Source organism: Chiloscyllium plagiosum, unplaced genomic scaffold (genome assembly GCF_037043375.1).
Source record: "Chiloscyllium plagiosum isolate Xiang-an unplaced genomic scaffold, Cpla_swu_hap1 HiC_scaffold_23, whole genome shotgun sequence".
Taxonomy (NCBI): domain Eukaryota; kingdom Metazoa; phylum Chordata; class Chondrichthyes; order Orectolobiformes; family Hemiscylliidae; genus Chiloscyllium; species Chiloscyllium plagiosum.
In genome coordinates this window covers 25,861,636-25,880,531 of record NW_028270161.1, presented here as the reverse complement: position 1 = coordinate 25,880,531, position 18,896 = coordinate 25,861,636, and the positions used below count along the sequence as shown (strand labels likewise).

Below are 18,896 nucleotides of genomic sequence, written 5' to 3'. Positions count from 1 at the left end.
CTGCATTGATTCTGCCAAATGAGACTGTAGGGTCCTGAAACTGGCCCCCGTTTTATTTGACAATTAAACATTTGGAAATAGGCAGCAGACACATCAGACACATCTGTTGGTGACTATGAACTGGCTCCCCACCATGAGAATTATGTTTGCAAAACACAAAACAGACACTAACAAGTTAATCGGCAGCCTTCCAAAATACGTTGGTTAGGTTGCAAAGTAATCTCCCTCCTGTCTCAATAAAATGCTCCCTACCCTTATGAATTGGAAGCTAGAATAAACATTTGTGTCAAAGACACTTCCTCATCAGTAACATTTCTAATTATTGTGTCCTATAAGCAATTTTATTAGAAACATTAATAAATATCCCAAATTAAAGGAACAGCATTTTCTATTATAAGTCTTCAAAAGTGAGCAGAAAATTAATTACGTAAATTAGGATTTTAAAATATGAACCTACATTTAACAATGGTTCTAATAATTAAGTGGACAGAAATCAGCAATTGCTTTGTACATAGAACTTCACAAAATGCTAAATGTCAATGAGGATTGCTGCATTTTCATATGACTTGGACCAGTCTGCAAGCTTTTAAAAGTATGCAATGTTATAAAACAGTACAACTGAAGAATTACATCCAATTGAATTACTAACCTTAAAATTTTCACTGAAAAACATATCTGGTGGATCCCTGCTCACACCAAGAATCCTCTCCACTAAGTTGTCAACAATTACTAGCTTCTTTTTCTGTAGTAAGGCAAAAAATAGAAAAAAATAAAGAATCTGCCTTTTATTTTATGACTAATGAAAACTTTCTTCTTGCACTTACCAGGTAGAAGTTTAAATTCTTCCCATGAAATGAAATATTAGCAGTTGCATTCACCGGAATTAACAGCGGTAATGCATTTTCAAAACGTGGACAGTCTTCTGCCTGGAAAGAGACCAAACAAATTGAGATACACAAAATAAACAGTTTTATATCAAGCAAATTTAAAAGCCGCCCTTCAATGCTATCTACTCTCAACATTCCCACATATTAAAGTAATTGTTTCAATGGAATAAAAATGACTACATAGTGATTTTCTCATTAATGTATCTAAGAAGAAATTGAGAAATAAAAGTCCACATTACACTTCTGCTTCCACATACCAGACACAACCATTTCAATAAAGGAACTTAATTGGAATCAAAATTTGAGATTTTTCTTCCTATCGTCAATGAGTCATAGCAAATTTCATAATATTTACACTTTGTTTCTAAGTAGTTTTATCTTGGCCAGTACTTGATCATCTGCATTTATTCATAGCCTTAACTTCAAACCCTATTTCAGTCTTACTAATATGGCCTCAATAATATTTTCTGGGAATGCGCTAGTGGCGCTGAAGTCTGAAGAGAAATTTCTTCTCAACTCAAATTTGCTTAGTCTCTTTAAATACATTCAAAATCTCTTGTCCTACATTCAACATGATTAACTTATTGTAGTTAACTGCAGTAGGCTATTCTTGACTATCCATTTGCTCCATTTTCCACGCTGTTAGATTGGTAGCCTTTTTATCCTTTTATTTTTGATCCTGTGACACAAAAGTTGTCATCTCCCACTTGAACTTTTCAATGATTAAAACTACAGGTTTTTGTGGCAATGTATCCTGACCTTGGTAGTAATTGGCAACAAAGTCTTTGGATCACCCTGAGGTCATGACTGTACAACTGATCAAATTTGCAATATTCCAATACTCAATACGCTTATTGATAAGATTTTGCCCCATAAAAGAACACATTTTAATGTCTGACTGTTATAATTTAGGGTCTGCTGTTGAGGGTGGAAGAATGAGCTACAGACTCCTTTATTTATCTAAGCTATCATGGCTTTAGCAGGAATGCTGCACTGGAAATCAAGCCTCATTACTCCAGGAGTTATCACAGATGTGAATAATGATGACTATCAAAGATAAAATTGATTACCAGGCTCAGCCTGTGGGTCACAATCAAGTACAAACTGCACTGCTACCCATCCTCATGTGAATCATAAATGTGCAATGAAATAGAAAATGGCTGCAACCACATAGGAGTGGGCAGCATAAATGCCTTTTTTTCATGTTTGGGCACATTGGCTCTACTTGCGAGGCTAGTCAAGGACTAGTTGCATTGAGCAGGCACTTACACAGTACCTGCTGAAGTCAACTGTAATCGTAGTTGCCTGTATGTGAAATGCATAGGGTTAGGGTTACCAAATATCCAACTGTGAGGGATACAAGTCCTGGCCACAAGCAATCTTGATTATGTCACTGGTCATTACAGATTGAAGCTAGTCATCTCTGAAGCTAAAGTAATCAGAGGTGATCTTAAAAGTGTAAACTATGCAGCACAATTCACAAAGACAGTTCAAGATATCAGAACTTGCGCAAGGTTAATGGAGATGATTTCTGCACACCTTAAATGGTATGCACTTGTCAACATGCTCTTCTTATATGCAATATTGCCATTCTTGGGGGTTGATATCAGTAATCACAAAACATCCACAATCTCCTACTGTATTTGTGTGTCATGGCTTGTGCTATATATCTCAGAATTGAAGTCCCTTGTCAAGATCCACGTAGAAGCATTCCATGGCCCTCTTTGTCAAATCTCTCCACATCCCACTGTACTAAAGACTAGGCTGAACTGTTATTTAGACATGGTATGAATACTGACAGCTCACATTACTAAAAAAATTGTTCTGTTTCTGATGTTCCCCATGTAGGATCATTGGAACTGCGACCAATGGATCTAGCCACAGCAGGGGTCATTGTTACTGTCGCTGTGCTTCAACAAAGACACAGAGAAATTGAAGAGCAACAGATGCATCAACAATAACCTCCAACAGCTGCTGAACAGTCTCCACATGTAGAGATCACAGCTAGAGATCCCCTCTGAACACAGAGGAGGTACAGAAAACCCAAAGTGTTCAGTCCTCGATATTGTTTTCTCCAAATGAGTGAGACTCATTGTCACTACTCACTTAGGATGTCCCAGGACACCATCACAGAACTCTGCAATTGTTGGAGGGGGACCTGAGCTGAACGGGTGGATGGCCATCAAGGTGACAGCTGCATTAACTTTTTATGCAACTAACTACTCCTAAGAATCTACTGGAGAGCTGTGTTAGATCTCTTAATTCTCAACTCAAATATATTAAAGATTGTTACAGATGCAATTTGCAACAGTTTAAACTCTGCCATCTTGTTTCTTGATGTTTACTAAGTGCTGCAGCCAAGGCAACACGCTTGTACAACCTGGCTGTCTTCCCCTAGGTTCAGGATGTAATGCATGTGTTTAGGGTGCTTTAAACTGCCATTTCATAGTGCAGCAGACCTCATCAATGTGCATCTTAGAAGACTGTGCTACATAAACTGTCAGCTACATCTTTGAGAGCTCCAATGTCCCTGCTTCATTTCAAAGGTCAGAAGGCTTACAAAGGTGGTTACTGAGAGACATAGGATGCCCTCTGCAACCATAAATGATGACTTCTTAAAGCAACCCTCTGACTGAGGCCAAATGTAAACACAATGCAGCCTATCCTTCAACCTGGCCAATGTAGAACAGATGAAAGAGCTGCTGAAGATAAGGGTCAGTGTGGAGGGGACTGGCAGTACAGTTCAGGCAGAATAAACCTCATAATCCTTATATGCTGTGCTCTGCACAATGAAACACACCATTACCTTCTGCATGATATAGAGCTGCAGCACCAAGCACAATAAGCTAGACAGAACTTAACTGACACTGGGTTTCAATTACAGTATTCAGATTTGACAGCAGTGTATATTTGTTGTTTCACAAATTGCAAGCAGTCCCTAACTGTTCTCAGAAAAAAAATGCAGTTTTTCTTTGTTTTTGTCTTTCATTTTTATTCTGACTGAATTAAGATAAACATTTTCAACTATTTGAAGTCTTTCTAGAATGTGATCTTCCCACATTGAACAATAAGATGACGTTATACCTTGCTGGGCATTAAGAGCAGCATTCCCTTAGATAGGATTCTATGATAAGATGTATAACTTGGTTCTTGTAGCTGCAGTTACAATGACAGTTAATAATGTAAACTAGCAATACATTTACAAATGAGAACTTTAAGAACTTATGTTTGCAATGAAGTGTCACCTGTAGCACCTCTATGCTCTCATAAGCACTTCCTTTTCCTTCCTCTCCCGCTTTGTGCAATGTGAAGACTATTCCTGGTTGGCAATGTTTGGGTTTCAAAAATGGTGCTGCCATTGTGAGGTCTCAGCTGTGGCAAAAACTTCCACCATCGCTGAGCCTTTAATAGCACAAAGTGGAGCACCATACAGTCAGGGTGCATGGCTAATACAGGGAGCTGTGGAGAATTTCTCCCCCAGCACTCCAACTACCCCTAACCCCCATCCCACTATTGCATAAATGCTGCCCTCTCCATACTTCACTTCAGCTCTGATGAAGAGTCATCTAGACTTGAAACATTAGCTTGCTCTCCGTGGATGATGCATGGCCCACCGTGATCAAGGACTTTTTGTTTTCAGTACTGTCACATAACTAATTCTTCAAGGGCTCAAACAATTAAAAGTTAACCCTGGACATCCACTGTTTATATAATTTAACTTCAATACACCAGGAATGCTCAGTTCTGTTACATGGTGCTTCAAACAGGATTTTGAAAATTTTCACTTTATATCCAAGTTCAGCACTGTTCCTCAACATCATTGTGTCTTTAACTGTTACCTAAATAGAAAAACAAGTGTAACATGACATTTTTTTAAAATCTGACTACAGAAAAGTTAAGACAATAAACCAAAAGTTACCATTTTACTTTGAACAAGATTTAACTGATCTCCTTTCCCGTGACCATCTTTGCAAGTGTGTTCTGAAATATCCCAGTGACAGGTCCACTTGCTCCTTACACAGGAGTCACACCTAAACAGTAAATGCACGTACATATGCACAAATTATTACATCTCAACAACTATTATGTTTCTGGTTAGAACAACAGCTTCTTAATTTGAAGCTTTGAATTATAAGTAAGTAAAAAAGAAACACCTACACAAAAACAAAATATTGCAGATGCTGGAAACCCAAAACAAATATTCCAGAAATATTCAGCAGTTCATGCAACTTAGTGAAGAGAGAAACACAATATTTCAAGCTGATGGCGTTTTATCAGAACTGTGAAAAGTTTGAGCTGCAACAAGTTTTAAGCAGGTACAAGTGATCAGGAAATGGCTATGTAACTACTACATTGTCATTAACACCAAGTTTGCTCAGTATGTTTCTTCAGAGAAAGAAATCTGACATCCTTACCTGATCCAGTATCTGTGTGACTCCAGATCCACAGAAATGGCCTAGTATGTTACTCAGTTGTATGTACAAAGATGGCTCACCACCATCTTTTTGATGTCAATAAAATGGGACTAAATTCTGGCCTCGGTGACACCCACATCCACAGAAACAATTTAAAAATATCAGGGCAACCAATGAAACATTAAGCTATTACATAGCTTTTGGACCTTGAGCAACATTCACTCCCTAATCTGCTCATGCCATCATATTAACTCATTTTTCTAATTGGTTTTATTGGCATTGTACTTTAATTTTGTAATCCACTCCGTCTAGTGCTCTCCCATTTGGCTTGAAGAGTTCATCCACTCTTACTTCTATCATTGAGTCACTAACTTCATCTTTTTTATTCATGCATGTGATGCAAGCATTGTGACTTAGACCCATCTTTATTCATAGCTCTAATTATCCTGGAGGTGGTGCTGGTGAGCTCCTTTCCCGAAGTGCTGGAGTATTTAGGTGTAGGGACATCCAAAGAGTGACTTCCAGGATTTTGACACAGCAATGCAGAGGGAGTGGTGACATACTTATCAAGTGAGACAGTAGAAGGTATAGCAATGGTAATACCACTGAACATCAAGTGGTGATGATTAGTTTTTCTCTTGTTGGAGATGGTCATTGCTTGGCACTTGTATAGCATGCAAGTTCCTTGCCACTTATGAACCCAAGCCTGGATATTGTCTAGGTCATGTTGCACATGAACACATACTGCTTCTGACGAGCCACGAACACTGAACATTGTGTAATCATCAAGAAATATCCCCACTTCTGACCTCATCATGCAGGAAAGATTATCAATGGCGCACCTGAAGATGGTTGAGTTTACACTCCCCTGAGGAACTCCTCGGCTGAGATCAATGACCTCCAACAACCACCTTCCTTTGTGCTAGTTATGATTCCAAAAAGGAGAGCATTTCCCTAATTCCCATTGCCCCAAGTTTTCCTCTGACTCCTTGCCATACTCTGTTAAATGCCACCTTGTTGTTAAGTACAGACACACTTGCCTTATCTTTGGAGTTCAACCCTTTTGTCCCATTTTGGAGTTCAAGTTGGGTGGCCATAGGAGAATGCAAACTGATTGTCGGTGAGCAGATTATTCCTGTGCAAATGCACTTGATAGCACTGTCAATGCTTTAACTTCCATCATTTTTATGATGATTGAAAATAGATTTATAGGGCTGGTATTGGCCGGGATGAATTTGTTCTGCCTTTTAACCCACAGGACATACCCTGGGCAAATTTTTCATTGTCAGGCAAATTCCAGTGTTGTGGCTATACTAGAACAGCTTAAATAAGTGCATGATTAATTCTAGAGCATGAATCTTAAGTGATGCTGCTGGAATGTTGTCAGGGCCCATAGCCTTTATAGCTGTATTTTGTTGAGTGACAGCCATTCGCTGGCTCATTTCTCAGGGAAGAGTCAACTTGTCCATTGTAAAATTTAAAACAAGCTAGTTATCTGTTAATCATCATTAATAGGTCCATTCTCCATGGCAACACCTCCACCACAGTTCTCTTGCCAACCAATAAGCAGTCTCATTTACTGCAGTATAAATGCTGGTTTTCTCCTTCAACAGATATTCTTGTGAACTATACCGATGAGTGCAAAATGAAAAGCTTCAAAACAATTATGCCTTTTTTCAGTATTATACTACCAAATAACCATTGAGAACTATTATCATGCAATTGTTTTGAGCTGAGGATCTTATTCAGTGCCTCTATTGTGTACTAGCTTTTACCTCCAAGTCTCCCATTTTCTCATGTTCCATTGTCAATTCCCTCTCAAGGTCAGTATTAACTATTCTCCTTCATACTATACTCCCCTTGTTGATACACTTATTTATAAAAGTGTTTAGCTGGTAGATCAAATACAAATAAGAAAAATGCAACTAAGAATGATGGAAGAAGTTTAAAAAACTAAATTCTCATATTTTCATGTGAACTTAGATTTAATTACTTACAGGGTGGAAACAGGCCCTTTGGCACAACAAGTCACCCAGACCCATTTCCCTCTGACTAATGCACCAAATACTATGGGCAATTTAGCATGATCAGTTCACCTGACCTGCACATCTTTGGACTGTGGGAGGAAACCCACGTAGACACGGGGAGAATGTGCAAACTCCACACAGTTGCCCAAGGCTGAAATCAAACCTGGAACCCTGGTGCTGTGAGACAGCAGTGCTAACCACTGAGTCACTGTGCCACCCTTCTGTGAGCTTTCTCCACTTTAGGGCAGTGCTTAGTTGCTCTCTTAGTTGCATGGTCTTACAATGACAACGGAATAATTCAACAAACTAAATGCATTACTAAAGTACTAATATGAGAAAGTACTTACTTACATGATGTTACAGATCAGGAAGGTACCCTAAAATACTTGCACTTACTCTTTTTATTTTAAATCTGATTTTACATTTGGATCTACAATATTATATAGACGTTGAGAGAAACATTCCATCAACACACAGATTAAGACAATTCTTTTTTAATAAAATGTCTTAAATAATTTTGTGAATCCGTTACTCAAAGAAAAATTACTTACGGAATATTTGGAGACAGTGTCATGGCTGCTTTACAGTCATAAAATGAGTAGTTGGTCATTGTAAAATCTATTGTTTTTCCACCACTGACAATCTTCAGTTTCACCTCCATATCAAGATAATCTGCACAGAGGAAAATTCACATTGGTATCTTGTCAATACTTCTAAAACGAGATGAGCATTTTAAAAAGGAACATGCACGTTACATTGTAAAACAATTTGATGTCTTGCATTTTAAAGTGAGGAGACTAATAAATTCATTATATTTGCTATTTTCTGCCCAGCTCAAGATAAAAACCGATTAATATTTCTTTCAAAATCACAACTTTCTAATGCTTTTGGCTCTGAATTTGTCAAATACTCATCTATGAGCATAATTAAGACCAGAACATTCCAATAATAAGTTCAAATAATGGTGATTTAAAAGGAAAAAAGTGTGAAGTCTGGAAAACAAAATCAAAATAGAGAATAGGAAATTGACAGCAAGAGGATTAGAAAAAAGACAGGCCAACAATCTGCTCAAAGTTCTTTTCTTTTTCAGGAGACTTTTCAACATTTTCTGCTTGCTCTTTAATAACAACAGTTCCTTCCACAGTACTGGATGAATAAAAGAAGTATATTTGTGTAACCATTATGTTTTCAACGTATTCTGCTATCATGATATCAATGTTCATTGCATGATTGTATTTTTCTGTAGCATTCAGTTTTACCAAATCCAAATCTGACCACTTCTCTTTGTACCAAATCTCCTAAGTATAAATCTTTTTTCAGTATAAGCTTTCATTGTTCACAAATATGAGGGTTGGTTGTTCCACTATCATAAAAAGGGTTTAGAGAGGCCTACCTAGTAACCAGTTTGCCTCAGTAAAGCAGCACACAATTTTGTCTTGAATTCTGCCCCCAGAAGTCTAACAATGTTCCAAGCATTTCTTTCTTAAGATACAAAAGCTATTTTCTGACAAACAAAAGGAGACTAAAATTTCAAATGATGTTGCACAAAACAAAGTATTTTTTCTTTCACATTAGGTGACATGACAGGCAAGTATAACAAGGAAAGTCAACTTAAAACATTAGCCTGAATTCTATCTTTATTGTAGCCAAAAATCATATAACTTCCATAGGAACACTCACCTTGACCTGGAGGTGTAGCAACTATTTGATGGATAGGTGGAGTGTCACAAACAACAGACCCTGTCAAGTGTGTTGGACGATAACTTTTAAAATTATTAAAAAAACACTCAATGTGGTCTTGTTCTGTTAAAGCAGGAAATGGCTCTATATTCAACTGCACCTGAATAAATGAAAATGAAAACACAAATATGCAAAATAATTTTGTATTATAGATATATAACAAAATTCAAAACAATCAATTCAGAATGTCTTAATCTTTAATGTTATTTTCAAATGATATTAACTTTACGGCACTGTCCAAAATCAAGAACTTGAAAGAAATTAAACCAAATTCTGATGAAGTAAATTAAATAAAATAATCAAGAATTTTGAGGCTTCAGTCCAATAGAATGGTCAGAATAAACTTTGACAGTGCTTTCATAGTTAGGACCCACTTATTAGGATGATTGGCAGAATTATCAGAAAGAATGGAAGCAATTACTGGATCTCAAGTTAGTCATTTTTGGCAGTAATTTAGAAAATCTGGACCAACTCATTGAGAATTTAACATATACATCCACATACCATCCATGGAAACTGAATTACAGAACTAATAAAGTCATACAATCATACAGAATGGAAACAGATCCTTTTATCTAACTCATCCGCGCCAACAAGACATCCCTGTTTGACCTAATCCCATTTGCCAGCATTTGGCCCATATCCCTCCAAACCCTTTCCATTCAAATATCCATCTATATGCATTTTAAATGTTGCAATTGTACCCAACTCCACCACATCCTCTGTTCCATACACACGCCATCCTTTGCGTGAAAAGGTTGCCCCTTAAGTCCTCTATAAATTTCTACCACTCCCCCATCACCTTAAACCTATGCCCTCTAATTTTGGACTTGCCTCATCCTAGGAAAAGGACCTTGGCTATTCAACCCTATCCACACCCCTCATAATTTTATAAAATCTCTACAGGATCACCCCTCAGTCTCCAATGTTCTAGAGAAAATAGACCCAGCCTATTTAGTGTCTCTATATAACTCAAATCCTTATGTCCTAGCAACATCTTTTAAAATCTTTTCTACACTCTCTCAAGTTTATCATGTTTCCTACAGGAGGGCGAGCAGAATTGTATGCAGTATTCTAAAACAGCCTCACCAATGTCCTGGACAGTCACAGCATGACATTGCACTCCTATATTCAATGTTTGATCAATGAAGGATCAATATCTTTGAAACATTCATTCAACTTTAGAAAGTGAAAATTACATTCAATAGAGCATACCTGGCCAACTGCATTTCGACTCATGTTCTGAGGGTCTGCATGAATCACTGTTGGACATTGTTTGTTCAGACTCCACAACCAATAGTCTTTCTGGGCAGCTTTTGCACAGTGTAACTTCCTGCAGCAACTGATCAGATGGATTAAAGACATCAAATGAATGAGAGTACACTCCAAGAATTTGCCTGGAATTACAAATAGTATTTACCGTGCTGTCCTATAAACTTAGCATCATCTATGTTCTCCACCACATTGAAATCAATACTTGCACTAATTTATTTGTTCAAAGGGTCTTGAAGTTATGGCACGCAGCTCTCCTAATATTTTTACTAACATATTCAGTTTAAAGTCAAAGTTTAGCATTAAACCACTATTTCCAAATTTATCTGCCTTTCTTTTGACCTTTGCATCACAAGTCTTTCTCAAATTGCAAGAAAAAAGACTAGCACCTATCAAACATTTTCCTTCAGAAATACAAGTCATCTTATTTTATTCTATGCAAACATATAGTTCTGGAGATTAAAGGTAATTCTGGAAATCTACAATAAAACAAGAATGGACTGACAACAAGCTGTGAAATACAGAATTTCAGTTGCTTTTGAATCATTTACAAGAGTTCCTGCGGTGAGGTGGCAGTGATCCTACCTTTGGTCCAGATGGTTTGGATTCAAGTCACAACTGTCCCAGACATGTGTCAGGACATGTCTGGACAGACTGATTAAAAATATCTACAATTTGAGTCCTAAGAGGAAATTGACATTAGGTCTATTTTTAAAAGTAGAAATGAAAGTACCCTGGTAACCTTCTCCAACAGGCTACATTGGCTCTGCAGCCTCGACCTCAAAATGTAAGCAAGTGCCCTATTCCCCACTCCTCGATATATAAGAGAACACCATTAGCTGTTTGTTGGTTCAAAGAAGAACAATGATGACAACTCAGTTATGTGCTAGGAGAAACTCAGCTCATCCATCATCTGCTGTAGAAACAGGAAGGAAAAATCTAACTTTTGAAGGATTTAATTTGTTGCTGCTTTATTTATTTACCCCCTGCCACCAAAGAATGAAATTTGGGATGCAGTACACACTTAAAATTAACAATTATTAGCTGAGAACTTGGAAAGAACTTACCCCTTCCCTGATTTTACACAAAATGTGGAAGTGATTCTCAACTGATTTGTTAAGCCTATGATGTCTTTGAAAAGATAAATGATCCACACACAACGAAAACCAAAAAGGGCAGACGCTGACAAATAAAATAACCCTTGTTCACGCAAGACAGGTCAAGCGATGGGTGGACAGAGTAGCTGAGTTCATGTTTCAATGTGAATGCTACAAAGGAGTGAGAAGAACACAGCGAGCCAGGCAGAATCAGGTGGTGAAAAGTCGACATATTGGGTGTAACCCTTCTTTAAGACTAGGGACGGGTATGGGGGGAGCTGCAGATAAAGAGGGTGGCGGGGGCAGGCTGGTGAAGCGGGGATAAGTGAAGACAGGTAGTGGGTACGACCTGGTTGGTCAATGGGAAGAATGAATCCAGTTGGTGACAGGGAGGGGGAGGCGCTGGGAAGGGAGTAGGGGGATGGGAGAGAGGTTATTTGAAATTGGAGGACTCAATGGCGAGTCCTCCGGGCTGTAGGGTGCCCAGGCAGAAGATAAGGTGTTGTTCCTCTGATAGGCGCTGTGGTTTGTTTTGGCAATGGAGGAGGTCAAGGATGGTCATGTTGGAAAGGGAGTGGTTGGGAGAATTGAAACAGGCAGTGACTGGGAGGTCCGGTCAGCCCCCGTGAACCCGGCTATGATGCCCGGTGAGCCGTTCCCTACCACTGCTCTCTGCCACCAATCGGATTCATTTTTCCTATTGACCAATCTATCAATGAAACTCAACCAGTCAGTTTAACACAACGCTTAAACAGACAATCTGCAAAAGAGTTCTGCAGCTCTGTTGCTGAATTAGCTCAAGGTCAACATTTGAGCTAATTTCTATCTGATCTTTTTAACCCCACCCTCCCCCAGTGGATAGCGGTCTCTTTATCTTTTCCCCTAAAAGCTGATTAAGAAGCCTCTAACAAAGGCTTGACAGTCCACTGTGCGTCACAGCTAATGTTCACCCTGTGCTCAGGAAGCACTCTGGGCAGCAATCCGACCTACTGTTGTCAGTCCTAATGGGATCCTAATGTCCGACTGCAATCACCTCATTGTGACTTATCCCCTACCTGTCTCCACTTATTTTCACTTCACACCAACCTGCCCCCGCCACCCCCTTTATCTGCAGCTCCCCCCACCCAAACCAGTCCTGAAGAAGGGTTGAACCCGAAACATCGACTTCTCCACCTTCTGATGCTGCCTGGCTTGCTGTGTGCTTCTAACCTCCTGTCTGTCTACTTTGGATTCCAGCAACTGTCTCTAATAAAGGAGTATGGGATAGGAGTTTGGATACAGCAAGTAGATATGAAGGTGATAGGTTTTATTGACTGGGTAGATAAAAAATAAAAAGGGAAACTGGTATTAGGCCTCACTGGGAATAGTGCACTGGAAATCAAGGTCCACAATTCCCAGGGTTTTCACAAAAGTTAAAAACATGATCAAAGTTTGCAAGGTCCTCAGTTTACCTGTTGGATAAATCCAAGTTAACAGATAACACAAAGCAGGTTTTTGTACTTAACAAGGAATATTACTCCTTATCAGTAAATAGATTCTAATCACATGCAAACAATTATCAAATATCAGCATATAACTATTTGTTAAAGCTCTAATCCTTTTAAAAAATCCCAGCCCCAAACATGCACGCGCACACATACAGTCAAAACTAAATTATGGGTAGGTTGGAAAAAAAAACTTGGGAAAACAGTTAAACAGCATCAATGTGAGATTGATGGAGCATTCTTTTTGTTACTTAAAGTCCTTCAGTTACCTGACGTTTTCCTTCAGGTTCTCTGACTTGTTCACAGGAGCCACAGTGCAAATGGTCCATGAATGATAAAGTTTCTGACTGGCTGGTTAAAAGCAACAGCTGACAGCAACTGGCTGGAGACAATCAATTGGCTTCTTTAGCCATTATGCATTTTGTTGGAAAGATAGAACCTGCCCTTTTAGCAGTCCGAAGTCATGTGCCAGTACCTTTCACATGTACAATTTGTTCAACTACCCAGAAATCCATAGATAGTCAGGCTGATGACCATAGGCGCTCACAACTGGTCAAAATGCCATAAACCGTACAGGAGCCTGTTACCACCTGAATCTCACTTTCTATACAACCTGGGTACTAGCCTGTTTACAAAACAGTTTCCCCCACTGCTTGACAAAGCTGCAGTGTTAATGCCATTTTCGTGCTTCGGTAACTTGCCTTTTAAAAGTGCAGCAAACCCTTCCACAAATCCATGTGTTTTCTATTTCCATCAACAAAAATAAAGAAAAAAGAAAATAAAAAGATACAGTCTTTATACAGATCAGGGAGGAAGGAAATGCAAGACTGAGGATTTAATAAACTTCATCCACTATCTGATTTCTGTTTCACATCTAAATTGACAGGATAAACAAGAAATAGTGCTTTGGAAGATGATTGGCAATTATAAGAAAGCAAAATAGAAAATGCTGAAAAATGGAATAGGTAATTTCATTGAGGTAAAGCATCAACTTGTGGGAAATGTGGCAATCATTAGATCTTTCCTACACCTGGCAGCTTGAATATAATTTGTTTTAAGAAAGATATATAATGTGAACAGGAATATATGTTCCAGGATTTAGATGGCATTTATAGATCAGAAGTGCAAATTATTAGTTAGAAATTACAGTGAAATAGATACTTTTGTGTTGGCATTTAACCTCCATAGAAGCATTCTCCTACTTCTGCAAGAAATCCATAAGATTTGCATTTAACAGAATCAAGGCTAACTGCTTCCATCATTTCACTGGGAGTCTAATCCAAAAGATTGATAAAGGATCCTAATACTATCTTGAAAGCAACATTCAAAAACTTCCAAAATGCAGAACTTACATTCCTTCTATTACACACCAACCACAATAAGGATCTCTAGATGCAATGCAAGAATCACAACTTTTGTAGCTGTTGCATTCTTCTACTGGCAGACGAGTGATCTGAAATGTAAGTATTCAACAAGAAACAAATGAAATTGTCCACATTCGACAATGCAGAAATTGTTATACAGAACTACCAGTCATTGCAACATCTTTAAACAGCCGTTAATTTTACTTTGCATCAATTTGCACCCAAGTGGTGACTTGGAAAGAATCACGATATTTACACAGTTGCAAGTAAATGTAGGCAGTTTCTCTTCATATTTCATTTAATCCGTTGAAAGCAAGATGCAAAGGTGCAGCCTGTGCTAAGAAAACACTACATTACATGCTGTACCATACTATTCATAAATCATCTGCTCGGAGGTTCATGACATTTAATCTCCCTCATAAGGTGTCAATAACCGAAATCGTTTGGGACATATAGAGTAACCAACCACGGGCTTGAGGAATTCTACTAAAACATTATCATATTAGGGTTCTTCTTTCTGGTAGTGCACTGGGTTTCTTATTTCTCTTGCTAATGGCTTCAGACTGAACACGTCCTGTGTACAGTTTTGGTCTCCTTTTCAGAGGAAGGATGCTCTTGCGCTCGAGTGAGTGCAGCAAAGGCTGATTCTGGGATGTCGGGACTGATGTAAGAGGAGAGATTAACCAGGTTAGGATTGTTTTCAGTGGAGTTCAGACGAGTGAGGGGGGATTTCATCAACGCTTATGAAGGACTAGACAGGGTAGATGCAGGGAGGACGTTTCAATGGCATGTGCATCCAGAACCAGGGGTCACAGTCTGAGGATTCAGGATGGATGGAGATGAGGAGATATTTCTTCACCCAAAGAGTGATAAGCCTGTGGAATTCATTACCACAGGATGTACTTGATGCCAAAACATTGAATATATTCAAGAGACAGCTAAATATAGCACTTGGGGCAAATGGTATCAAAAGGTATGAGGAGAAAGCAGGATTAGGCTGCTGAGTTGGATGAACAGCCATGATCGTGATGAATGATGGAGTTGGCTCGAAAGGCCGAATGGCCTCCACCTGCTCCTATCTTCTATATTTCCACAACACTAGAAACAGACAGATACCATGATACAATTTTCAGACATTTTTTTTGTTTTTGAAGGGTTGGGGAGTCCAGAACTAGAGGGCATAGGTTTAGGGTGAGAAGGGAAAGATATAAAAGAGACCTAAGGGGCAACCTTTTCACACAGAGGGTGGTACGTGCATGGAATGAGTTACCAGAGGAAGTGGTGGAGGCTGGTACAATTGCAACATTTAAAAGGCATTTGGATGGGTATATGATAGGAAGGGTTTGGAGGGATATGAGCCGGGTGCTAGCAGGTGGGACTAGATTGAGTTGGGATATCTGGTCAGCATGGACGGGTTGGACAGAAGGGTCTGTTTCCATGCTGTACATCTCTATGACTCTATAACAAAAGTGCAGATCAAATAAAAATATTAGAAGATAAAACTACATATTACCTTTCTCTCAGTCATCACGTACAGGAAGTCTCTTTTTGCACTAAAAATAAGGTCACTGTTCACCTTGCTGTTTGGAATTATACGTATAGTCTGATAGTCATCCGTTTCATTGTCTAGAAACACCTATTACATAGTGAACATTTACAAATGGTGTGTAAGAAATTAGTGTATGATAATACTACACACAATTATTTACCATTAATAAAAGGAAATGTCTTAAATTACTGCGTTCTTGTACATATTGCTTTATGACGAGAGAAATATATCTTCTATTAATACAACTTCCTTTTACATATTTTGACAATGTTAATTCTCTCTCCATGTTTATCCTTCAAACTATCTTGTTTATATTTATAAAAACTGACTTCAACTTTCAAATTACTGATCATCTTGAAATTTTTAGCCCAATAAATGATCACTATGTTACATACTTTTGAAATATTATACTCTGAATTATTTGGAGAATTGCCCATTATCAAGCTCCAAACTTTCAACCGAGTGTGTAGACTTCATAATTTAAGCCATTTAGCTTCTCTTCAGGTCACACCAGGTCTTTGTTGCTATTAAACACACCAACTGGCCAAGATATCCAGGTTCAGTTTCTAACTGCTCCAGAGGTGTGTAATAACATTGCCTAACAGATTGATTAGAAAATATCTAGGCTGAGAAACTAGGCAGTGATGTCCAGTGGCTGACATGACTGACCTCAAACAACCACAATCATCTGTGGCAGTGAAAAAGAGTACAATCTATGTGAGCAGAGACTTTGAGTAAGATAAAGGCCGGGTGAGTATAGCTGAGAAATAAACTCTTCACAGCTGTGGGTGAATTGTAGAGAATAAAAGGAGCAGATTGCAGGCCTACTTGTAGTAGGTAACATGATAAGGCACAAGGCCAGGGAAAGATGCTGGTTGGCAGTAAATATTTCTAATCTTTAAAGTAAAAGTAAGTTTGTGTTAGGTCTCTAGTTTGTTTTTGATTCTCTTTTTTTAATAATAGCTTGTTAAGTATAAGATAGATACTGGTGTTCTGTTTCATTAGAAAAAGTACAATAAAGTTAAAAAGCAGACAACCTCGAGTAATTGATGAAAAAATAAATAAAATACAACAGTATTGGCAGGACTGGTGTTGTGCTACTGCTGCAGCATGCCAAGGCATTCCAGATTGAACACATCTGTAGCAACTGTTTGCAGGTTTGAGATGAGGAGTTGAAGTTCAAGCTGATGACAGTGTATCATATCAGGGAGAGGGAAACTTACTTGGTTATTTTGAGACAGTTATAGCACTCCCTTCAGTCTAGGTATTTTAAATATGGTCTGTGATCAGGGACAGGAGGGTGTGACTGCAGGCAGATATGGGGACTCAGGGGTTTGTATTTAAGGGGCTTCAGCCTCTGCAATTGCCCCATAGCTATAAGGTATTTATGCAAACCTTGAGCTATAAGGTTCTTACAAGCTCTAAGGGCTGCCCATATTTAAAAGACACAAAATGGCCGACAAAGGTTAAACAGAATTAAACAGCCTGCTCTAGCATAAAGTGAAACATAATGGTACTTTTCAACAGGACTACTCCAAGGCAAATGGGAGGTCCTACGCAGTCATCTGAGACAGTTTAATAAGACGATGTCTAAGGATAGACACAAGTTCATTAAAATACAAGTGATTGATTCCATTAATGAAAGAATGTTGTCCCATTTGGTGAACAGTACCAGTTAGAACAAGGGGTGTAAATATCAGTCCATGAGGCAGTCAGCCTAACTCATTATGCATTTATGAAAACAACAGCTAAATTTATTTTGTAATAATCAGTCATTTCTTTGAAGTTATTCACAATATTAAGAAATAGGTTCTAGTTGAAGACTCTTCAGATAATCAGAGAGCTAGATTCCAACATAATTATAGATAAACATAAATAACCAAGGTATAATAGAAGCATTAGGGGAAAAATATTTAAACTTAAATATGAAAGTTAATTAGTTTCAGGAAACACTTTCCTTATCTCTAAAAAAGATGTCTACCATGTCCTCAATAAAATAGATTGCTCGCAACTTATTAGCTAAAATGTACAACTAACTTCATTATAGGAATTAATACTCTGAATCTTATAGCAGTTAGTTAGAACCAACTGTCTTTTGTATTTTTATATATATAATGTATATATGGGGCAGTGGAAAACATTAAGAGGAATAACAGAATTCGATGGAGCTAGCACATGGAATATAATAAATACCAGAATTCATGCCATCCTTAGAGATAAGCAAGTCTGAGACAGGACCAAAAGAGTATAACCAGTAAATTTGGAACATGAATAAATAGGATCCATAAAAAGATTTCAAGATCTGGGGATTACAATGTCTGTTAAATACCATGAGATCATGGGAACCGGGCATGTCCATTGGAATTCCCATCATTGATTATGTGTTTCACAAGATTGAATGTACATTATAAGGGGAAGGACACAGTGACCACCTTGTATGTAATTACTGTAACACAAAATATATAAAAATGCTGTATTTCACAGTAAAAAAAATCAGAGTGTGCCATTGATCTCTCTTACCAATCTGAACCATAGATTAATGGAATGATTGGGTTCTCACGTCAAAGCCAGATTCGGGGAAGATCTTTGGCCTCTCCCTGCTTTAATTGGTTGTTCCTTGAAAAAGAATAGATCTGTTTCTTGCCTGCGTCTTGCTTGCCTCTTGAAACTTTGTTGCTGATTGGGGAGCGGGGGTTGGGGGGGGGGGGCGTGCGAAGTTACGCACCAAAACAAGCTATGTGGATAACACTGAGGATTACAAGGAGGATGAGCAAACTGACTATGGCACCCATAAACAGAGAGGTGAATGCCGTTCTCTTCAGCAGTGAATGCAAGTCCTGAAGGCAGTGTTGCTTGCTTGTGCCAGGGTTAAGGATATCTTTTCAGAGCAGGAAAGGAACTTGGAGAGGGAGGGGAGAACTCTATTAACACTGTCCACATTGGTACTAACGACATTGATAGAACTGTGGTTCAGTGGTTAGCACTACTGCCTCACAGCACCAGGGTCCCAGGTTCAATTCCAGCCTCGGGCAACTATCTGTGTGGAGTTTGCACATTCTCC

General features: G+C 38.5%; 1 protein-coding gene across 7 annotated transcripts in view; it reads right to left on the bottom strand.

Annotated features, from left to right (window-relative positions):
* LOC122561761 (plexin-B2-like) overlaps positions 1 to 18,896 on the bottom strand; it is a 264,039-nt gene that overhangs the window by 50,980 nt on the left and 194,163 nt on the right. For all 7 annotated transcript variants that reach the window (XM_087999486.1, XM_087999487.1, XM_087999491.1 and 4 more), the window contains 8 exons: positions 15,800 to 15,922; positions 14,275 to 14,375; positions 10,285 to 10,411; positions 9,010 to 9,169; positions 7,881 to 8,001; positions 4,807 to 4,918; positions 825 to 926; positions 650 to 742 (listed from right to left, as the gene is read on the bottom strand). In XM_087999486.1, the coding sequence (XP_087855612.1) occupies positions 650 to 742; positions 825 to 926; positions 4,807 to 4,918; positions 7,881 to 8,001; positions 9,010 to 9,169; positions 10,285 to 10,411; positions 14,275 to 14,375; positions 15,800 to 15,922 (939 nt within the window). The remainder of the gene's footprint in view (positions 1 to 649; positions 743 to 824; positions 927 to 4,806; positions 4,919 to 7,880; positions 8,002 to 9,009; positions 9,170 to 10,284; positions 10,412 to 14,274; positions 14,376 to 15,799; positions 15,923 to 18,896) is intronic.